This window comes from Quercus robur, chromosome 5 (genome assembly GCF_932294415.1).
Source record: "Quercus robur chromosome 5, dhQueRobu3.1, whole genome shotgun sequence".
Taxonomy (NCBI): domain Eukaryota; kingdom Viridiplantae; phylum Streptophyta; class Magnoliopsida; order Fagales; family Fagaceae; genus Quercus; species Quercus robur.
This window is the reverse complement of record NC_065538.1, coordinates 59,957,602-59,967,238: the sequence shown is the minus strand read 5'-3', so window position 1 is coordinate 59,967,238 and position 9,637 is coordinate 59,957,602. Positions and strand designations below refer to the sequence as shown.

The following is a 9,637-nucleotide window of genomic DNA, read 5'->3' as shown; positions in this document are numbered from 1 at the left end:
AAATCTCCCGTAAAAAATGAGTTGGTGGATCAAATTGGATATACGATTAACATGAAGTTGAGTTGGGCGTAATAAACAAAGAAAACACGTAATCCGTGAATATTTTAAAATAACAATTCAATAATTATTGAATGTTATAACATTAAAAAGGTGTTGCACTATATACACCATATATAAGTTGATATCACAAGCCCGTTTTGACTGGGCAGATCTAGATGGCGAATCAATGACATACACGGAACAAGCACTTGAGTACATGAAACTCAGTGCGACAGTTTAGGTCCTTTAGGACATGCACATTGCCAATAGAATTTATATATTAACGGAATCAGAATAACATCTTAAGTTGAGTTTTAAAAATATACAGCATTTCCTTTCATTGCCATGATATTTTCAATAATTGGCAATCTAATAGGAATTTGCTACCAATTCAGAAGAATGGCAACAATACATATGCACAAATACAGGTTAGAACAGCCTCCAAGGAAAATTATAATAACCAACCAATTTGTTCTTTGGATACAGGCATATATACATCAGATTTTGCAATTGATCCTATAATCTCACCAGCCATGACCATGAGCTCTCCCTGTTACACCAAGCAAAACAGCAATCACACACAGTGTGGACTGCACGTGTAAAAATAAAAATTGCGTGAGTACAGGCAAAGCATATATCATCATTTCTCAGCCAGCAAACAAGCGGATCAAAAATATCAATTTTTACAAAGAAGCAAAAGGAAGGCCAATTGTCAAAATTAGAAATTCCTAACACAAACCAGTGAAGAAACCAAGAGTAAAATCAGCTCTAGCATTTAATAAATAACATGACTATATTAACTTGTACTGTTGTACAGACTGCTTGCACGTTCTGTATTCCAAATTCACAGAGGGGGTTAGTTGGGATACGCATGGCACTAGAACTCAATGAACATGTCAGCTGGTAACCAAAATGTAGTAATTTTGTACACGTAGCATTTACAAGCAGCATTATGCCAGCAACTAGCAACATATATCATTAGTAAGATTGTACCTCCCATCTAAATGCACCAAACTATGTATTAGATGTTTAGCAAATGTATTTATAGATTATCATGTGGTAGCACACAAATGAAATGCACATCACCATCTGATTTTTTTTTATAAGCAATGAGTTTTATTCACGATGAAAAAGACTTTATGTTAACAATAATGAACACAAAATATCTTGAAAAAATTACTATAAATCAGACAGATCATGCACCTTGTAAAACCAGAAGTTTTTTAAGTAATGCAACATACTTTGGAAGCCTCCAAGACCATAGGCCATATATCATAAATCATACCTTGAAAGGCACCTATACTCATAATCTTAAAACTGGACCTATACCAGTTTGGCCTAAATTCACAAACTGCTCAAATTGGTCCAAGAACCTGAACTGGTTTTGACAAACTTTTGACATAATATTTTTTTTAACTTAATAAAATCTGTGACTTATCAACCCCCACCCCCCACCAAAAAAAAAAGGCTTACATGCATGAGTTCTTTTATTAAAGTGGACCAAGTAATAAACTCCACATTGAACTAAAGAATGTTTTTTTTTAATAATCAACTAAAGAATGTTAGGCCAACACAAAAGCTAGTCTATACATTTAATGTTTCGAATTTGGGGTGTGGTATTTTTAGATGAGGAAGTATAACATCCTCTTTCAATTTTTCCATTGCAAGACTTTCAATACAAGTCTCTCTCATAAAACAAGAAGTCCCACATTGAATAATAAAATGACTTTAAAATTGTCTATACTTATAAATGAGCCACTCTACCCCTTTGTCTTTCATTCCTGAGGTGCAAAAGTCTCACACTGAAAATTTACATTGACAAAAAGTCTTTATAAATATCTCCTCTAAGTTAAAAATGAAGAAGTATTTCAGAAAGAAGAGAAACTTTTTTCTTTATAAGTAAGTTTTGGTCCCAAGGGGAAGGAAAGATTTGAACTAGTGGCCTCCACTTTATGAGGCATGGTTCTCAACCAATTGTGCTACCCCTTAGGGTAAAATAAAAAATAAATGCATAAATAAAATGTGAAGATTTTTGCACAACCTCAGAATTTAAAATATTCCTTCATATAATTTTAGAAAACTTATAAGTTTTGACGTAAAATTCATAATATTAAAAACTTACAACTTTATAATTTCAAAAATAAAAAAATTTGTATACATGTTTTAAAGAGTAAAAACATAAATGATTATTCTTGGATATTTTTCAGTAACTATTATTAGTTATTTAAGACGTAACCAGCTCCACCACTAGAGGGACCTAAAAAGTAAAAACCAAGAACACTCTTTTTCTATATTTATTCCAGACCCTAAACATTTCTAGCACAGAGAATTCCAATTCCCTGACTTACATGCATCATGCTCCAGCTAAAAATATACAGGATCCACTCCTTCCAAATAATGTTGGACATTAAGCTTTTATTCAAAACCCCAACTCTCCAATTCAACAGGCCAACTTGAAAGAGTGGTGAAGCTGATGCACTACTTCCTAGCATGCGATTAAATTATGAACCAGATCCAGCAACTACTCTGTCTCCTGCTGTGCCATAGCACTCATCACAAGTTCAGAAAATATGTGTAGATTGCTCATTTCAAGATGATAGGGCCAGTCTCAAAAGATATGTAATGAACACTAGCAAAATTATTTGCTGAAGTCCATATCAATACATGGAATCATAAAGAAAGAAAATAATATAAACAGAAAACAAACTCATGCAAGAGATAAAAGAGATACTGCACAACAAAAATACTTACAGCTATTGTGCAAGCAATATATCCAGGTTTTTCTCTGTAATCAACTCGTGCACAGAGCAGAATAAAAGTTCCAATGTACCAGGGAATGCCACCAAAAAAGAAACCAAATAAAAACCTTGCAAAAAAAAAGGTGAATCAGTAACAGTCAAATACAAGTCCAAAAAAAATGAATCATCAAATTACACTATAAGATCATGTGTTGGAGATTCTGATCAGTTATGATATCCACTACAGATGTCGGACAGTTTTATCCCCTTCTCACTGCCATAATTCTAACTAGTTCCAATTTCTTAGGGTCGCATATATATTCAAAATTTTAATTACTTTTTCACCTGGTAAGTGAATATGTTTATCCTAGACGATATTATACTAGTATAACTTCATGAATTTTAGATTTGCAATTTGTTATAGAAAATCATCATTTTATTACTGAAGTGCTTCCCATATGCACCTCTTACCTCATGCCTCAGAAAGTACTAGGCCGCAACTGGCAATTATCTAAGTTGCCATAGCTTAAGACATGCAGTTTAGAGGTAACTCAATACAACTGAGTGTGGGAGAGCTATTTAACCATAGACAACACTTCATAGAAGTCAAATAAACTCAACCCCCCCCCCCCCCCCCTCTCTAAAAAAAAAACATAAATAAAGGAAAATGATGTAATTAAGAATTATCCATAGAAAAGAACTTACAAGAACCAGCCCATACCGATACCACAGCAAGGAAGACGTGGTTCCCTTATAGGTGTTCCCTCAACAACAGCATAACCTTGAACAACTTTAAACAAAACCATTTAAAAATAAAAATCATAAGAAAGGAATAAACCAAAACTGTAAATTTTTTCCCTCTTTCTGGTCAACTTTACAAATATTTTGTATAGCATTCATATGTAGTAGCCACTTCAATTTCAATATTGACAAGAACTTCAAGTACATAGCTATAAACATTCAGAGGTTGTTACAGGCATGCATGTTAATGTCCTTGTTAAAGCTCAAAATATAGGTATGCAGCAGATAGAAGATAGACAGACAAACAAAGAGACGTCTAGAGATAAGAATTTCCTCAATAGTGTAGAAAATGGAGACTTACTCATAAAACCCATGGCAAAAAATGGTCTATTTGCAAATGTTGCGTCATTCTCAGTAGGATAATTAGGGTCTCTTGATGTGAGGAATCCACATGCAACATGTTAGAACGTTGTTTTGCACGGAGACTAGGATTAAATTACTTTCTAACGTTAATCAATAGCCTAAGAGTCATAGGTATTTCATATTCAGAGGCATCACTTGTAACTTCCAAAAATATAATATGATAGAACTTCACTCTATGGCGTTTGCTCCAAGCCAAAACACCAATTGGTTTTTGGTGCAAACAGGGTTCAAACCTCAGATCTCTCATTTGACGACAAGAGACTTTACTAGTTGAGCTAACTAAAATTCACGACTATAGAGAATTCACATCATATCAGAACCTTTAAAGGAAACATAATTAATCTCAATCAAGATCCATATTTCATAAGATCCTAGCTCTTCTATTACTATTTAGATTCCATCTAAATTAGTAACTCAACCAAATATATAATCAATAAAATGCAACCTAAGCTATAACATCAAAATATAAATACCACACTTGAATAGCCCAACCACAACCAATCAATCATAACCAATTGAACACCAAAATTGACACACTCATTTCCCTTAGAGTTACTATAATTTGCACTATAACCAATCATAATTCACAAAACAAACAAAATATTTTCAATCCAAAATTAATCAAAATTTTGAATTAATACCTTGACCGGTTTGGTATCCATAAGGAAGATGATGATGGTAACCTGGGGGAGGAACTGGCTGAGGGAAACCGACAACCGGCTGAGGCTGTGGCTGAGGGGCAGGAGGGTAGTAGTTGGCGACGCCTTGGAACGTGCCATAGGGGAGCTGGTTCTGCTGGTTGCCGGTCACTCCTCTGCCCTTGCCTTCTTCGCTCATTTCTCTTTCTTTTTTCCGATCAAATCGGATAGGAATTTTTTGAATTTTGGGGGTTAGGGTTTGAGAGACACACGTGAACGTGATCGTCGGCCTTCCTCGTTTCTTCTCAGCTCAACTCCGCTGTGCAGTAACCAAAATATTTTGACGCGGTAAAGAATAGGTATTTATCGGCTTATAGCTTTGAAAGGATTTGACCCAAATCCACCAACCCGACTCGTTTTTGTGCTTGGCTGTTTTGATCGATTTGGTTGACTTCTCGGTTTTTTTTTTTTATAGGAAGCAATATAAAAACCTATTATTTGTTAGAGAAATGCTACGTAAGCAACACTTCCGTAATAAATTTTAAGTGACAAGTTGTTATGGGTTGTAATTGGTGAGTTAAAAAATAATTTCAATGGTAAATTTAAATTATAACTATGATTTATCGTGAAAGTGTTATGAAAATATTGTGGACGTAGTGATTAGTTAAGAACTTCCCTTATTTGGACTGGATATTCTTTTTTGTTCCAAACTACTCATACAGCGTATGTTTAATTAAGGGTAAAACTTGAGGATAACACTCTAAAAATATATTCTAACTCTCTACTAAAATATTTCCTACAAAATAGGATTACTCTCCTACTAACCCACTTCTTCAAAACAACTATAAGTTTACTTTTTTAAAAAAATATATAGAAAAACAAGTTAAACAAAAATAAATAAATAAAATCATCCGTATGTTTATCTTCCTACCAAATTATTAACTTTTACCCAGAAAAAATAGAGGCTAGTCTTTTTTTTTTTTTTTTTTTAAGTTTTAATACTATTTTTATAAAAAATATAAAAAGTAGCCAAACAAATCTATTATTTTTTTTTTCTATAAAAAATTTCCTAAAACGGTCAATTGACAAATTCTCTAAAGATCAAAACATTATTAAAAGGTACTTCAGTGTCCAAGTCAAAAAACAAACCTACACAAAATATAGAGTAATGTTACGGATATAATAATTTCACAATAAAGCCTAAGTGGCAAATTATTATTAATTTTCACCTTAGCTCATCACTACATTATTATTATTATTATTTTATCTTCCATTAACAGCTTACCGTCTAAATTTTGTTGTGAAAATGTTGTCCCACAAGTTTATTCCAAAATATATGCAAGATTGCAAGTCACCATGAAAATCCAAAAAATTAGAAAAGATAGAAATGAAAAGTTCCCCATCTTGTTCCAAAAGGATGGTCATGTATCATGTAAGATCTCCCTTTGAATTGACGATTTCCTTAATTAAATTAACCAGTCGGTCCGCTCCTCTGATATAGCTTTTTTACATATATGCTTAGCGAGAGGTGCCATGCTTGCTACATTAGATATTTCAATCAACGAGAGGGAAATTAGATTACCAGTCATTGAGTTTTACCAAAGAGACCGCCATAAGAGAGTATGTTGTAGTGAGTAAATCAGTAGAGCTTAGATTGAAGAACCTGATTTGTGAAGGTGATGCATCAAACGTGATTTTGCCTTTACAAAACTTCTCACGATAGCCTCATAGGTCCATCAAGCACAATATTTTGGAAACTATAAATATTCTCAAAGCTTTTGAATGTTGGTTTGTAGCGCATATCTATAAAGAAGCAAACTTCATAGCCCATAATATTATTAGGGGAAAATGGCTAAATGCCTTTTAAAAATACGTAGCAAAACATCAATATTTTGGAACTCGATTTTACAAAATTTAGTTCTGTGTAAAACTTGATATCCTCAAATCGAGTTCTATGTGTGTTTTTACTTAAATTTTCAAAAAAAATTAAGTGACAAAATATGCATAGAACTTGACATGCTAAATACTTTAAAAAGAGTGGTGTTTTACTACACATTTTAAAAATAAAGGATATTTAGTCATTTTGCTCAATATTATCAAGTGGATTTTTTTTTTTTTTTTTTTTTTTTTTTTGTAATTTCGAGAGAATGATGAATGATATGTGATAGGCTTAGGTGATAGCTAACTGAAAATATGGACGAATCATAATGACTTAACATCATTTTATTGGACAAACTAAACAAATGTGATAAACTTAAGTGTCAATTAACGAAAAATATGGACTAGGGGATTGCTAATGCAAATGAAATATAGTTCCAAAGGGTGAAATTCAAATTCTGAAACTTTAGAATATAAAATTCACAGACCCCCAAACATCAAAAGTATGCTTTACACTTTAGAGCATTTTACATCTGTCTATGTATAATAGAAAAAGATGTAGAGTTTACACAATTTTATCTAAAAATGACTCATGTCAATCCATGTATAATTGTATAAATTTACAAGTTTCTTATAGTAACTGTGGGAACTATGACCCAAACATAATGTATTGGGCCTTGGGCCTTATTCGAGGACACTAACAAGTCCGAGGAGAGAAACATGACTTAGGTGATCTTCTTTACAAGCCTCATCATTGGGAGACAAAGGAAAGAAGGTCCGAGGAGGAACTTCTTCTTGGACACGGCAAACCCAAACCAAGTGTATATTCAAGTGGTTGAAGTACGTCCCCTGAACATGTGAAAGAGAAGAAAACTCAAAATGTCTAAGAAAAGGCTACCACGACCACATTAAATGCATTACAGCTGCTTTTCTAGCCTCATTAATGTGGAGAAGATCCCTGAACAGTGTTGTCTTGGTTGCCGCAACTCACAAAGGACTGAAAGAGGTGTCTGATGGGATGGGTGCTCAAGTGGAGGTTCAGATGATCAACAAGTGTAAGACCTAGATAATCAGAAAGAGCCTATATAATGCAAAGAAGCCCCCATGAAGTAGGGGCGGAAAAAAGAGAAAGGATAATACTGTAGTATGCAAAAGAATCCTAATATGGTGATCTGTACTCATAAATAAAATCCCAAGTCTCCTCGGACTGAGTTTCTTTGAAGATAATAGCTTTTATTCTTGTTTGTCTGTCCCTCAATTCCATGCAAGCCATTGCTCAACTCATCTAAACTTAGTTCTTCGATCCATACTCTACAAAATTCATTGTATTGGGCTTTTTTGGACTAGGATTCCATGCGGTTTGGGCTTGAGCTCAAAATTTTGTCCCTATAGTAACCATATAAATTTATACTGACATTATTCATTTTGTATTTAGTTGTTTATTCTTTCTTTACGTATCTCGAGAACGAAGGAAGAGAGTTAATGATGGTTGTTAGATGTGAATAGAGATAAACAACTAAAAAACTCAAGAAAAATCAATATTTTAATGAAATATAGTATAAAATATATAATATAATGTGAGACGTTTTTAAAAGTGTGAGAGTGTGTGAGAGTGTCTTTTTCGGGATACTCAGGCCCAAGGATCCCGAGCCTGAACGAAAGGGGAAGGATTTGGTGGACCGGGCCTTGACTCACCGCAGCTAACAAGCTGTTTAAGAATCAAGTGAATGCAGAAAATACTCCTGACAACATACAGAAAAAAATGACAAACAAGGATATCGAAGAGTGCCAAAAATTAACAACGTAAGTTCAGAAAGAAAGAAAAACAGGATTAGCAAGACGATAAAAAAAGAGTGCTGTGGGGATCCTGAGAATTATGAAACAGTATTTCATTAAGACATTATCTGTTTGATTACAGAAAACTCACTAGGACGTGATACAAGGTCCAATCAAGCTCAAAAATTGCAGCCTTGAATGGCTATTTCAGCCTTCAAAACTTGCGAAGTTTGATTCTCGTTGAATCCGAGTATGTGCCATAGTGGCATTTCCAGGATATCGGGAAGCAGTATTTGTTTTCCCTTAGTATTTTCTTTCTGCACAGATTTTTCTGATAGTTTTTTCCTAGAGAATTTCTTCTTTCTTGTGTTTCTTTCTTTTTTTCTTGCTGCCTTCTTCACAACCCATCCCCTCCTTTTATAGTGGAGTTTTCTGGGCATCCCGGGGAACCGTTGGTTCCCCTGTTTTGTTCTTTTGCAAACAGAGCATGCTCTGTCTCCATCGCCTCGGTAAGTCCCTTTTCCATTTTCTCTCATTCTTTCCTTCTCTTGGTTCTGATTCCTTCGAAAGCTTTTGGTTGACCATCCTCTTTGGGACGTGCTGAGGTATGCCTTTCTTGGCATCCCCATTTCTGGCGTCTTCCTCTTTTTCCTTTCTTTCCTTTTTGGGCGGAATCCTGTTCTGCCATTTTTGAAAGTCATTTGTTACCATTCTTCTTCCCTGTCCTGGTTCCCCGAGGTCCTTTTCTGTCTGTGCCATTGAGAGGTCGCTCGCGTCTTTTATTTCTTGTTTTTCTTCTTCTGTCTTCTTTCTATCGATTTGTCCCAGTCTTCCTTTTTATTTGTGCTTGAAGGGATCTGCGCTTTATTGAGGATCCTTGTTTCTTTACACTCTGCCGTGGTTTCTTTTTTGGACGCTTCTTTCTTTTCTGGGCTCTAGGATCCTCTGGGCCTTCCTTTTACTCCCCCATGAGTCATCCGTATCTATTGCTTTGGGCTTGGCCTGAATTTTTTCTTTTGGGCTTGACTTGTTCTTCTGTTTTGGGCTTATTTTATTATGGCCCTTTCTTTTTCAGACCTCAACATTTAGCCCCCCGAGCTCGTGGGTTGCCTGAAACCCACGCGTGAGTGATTTAGGTTTCCTAAGATTTTCGTGGTATCCCCCTTTTTTTTCAACTTCTACTGGGTTCCCTTCCTCTTTACTTGGGATCCCGGCTCTTTTCTGCTGCTTTTAGTCACCTCCTTTTTGCGTGTTGTATTCCCTTACTTTTTTGCAGCTTCCTCTTTATACAGGACGTGGCAGTTGGGTATTTGAGGTAAAACTCCTCTACCCACTTTTCTCGTTTCCCGTTATTTCTCATTAATAACTGCTGATTAATCCCTACTTCAAATTAAATTTCTTGGC

The 9,637-nt window shown here is 34.8% G+C and overlaps 1 protein-coding gene across 2 annotated transcripts; it reads right to left on the bottom strand.

Moving 5' to 3' along the window:
• Window positions 1-299: 299 nt before the first annotated feature.
• On the bottom strand, window positions 300-4,929 carry LOC126726505 (60S ribosomal protein L18a-like protein). Of its 2 annotated transcripts, none has more exons than XM_050431775.1 (4): window positions 4,583-4,929; window positions 3,483-3,558; window positions 2,791-2,905; window positions 300-629 (listed from the first exon to the last, which is right to left on the bottom strand). In XM_050431775.1, exons 1-4 carry the CDS (start codon window positions 4,776-4,778, stop codon window positions 564-566), a joined length of 453 nt encoding a protein of 150 aa, XP_050287732.1. In that variant the 5' UTR covers window positions 4,779-4,929; the 3' UTR covers window positions 300-563. The 2 variants fall into 2 exon arrangements, with proteins under 2 accessions (XP_050287732.1, XP_050287731.1); XM_050431774.1 differs by having other exon boundaries at window positions 3,483-3,567; window positions 4,583-4,927.
• Between the last annotated feature and the right edge of the window lie 4,708 nt (window positions 4,930-9,637).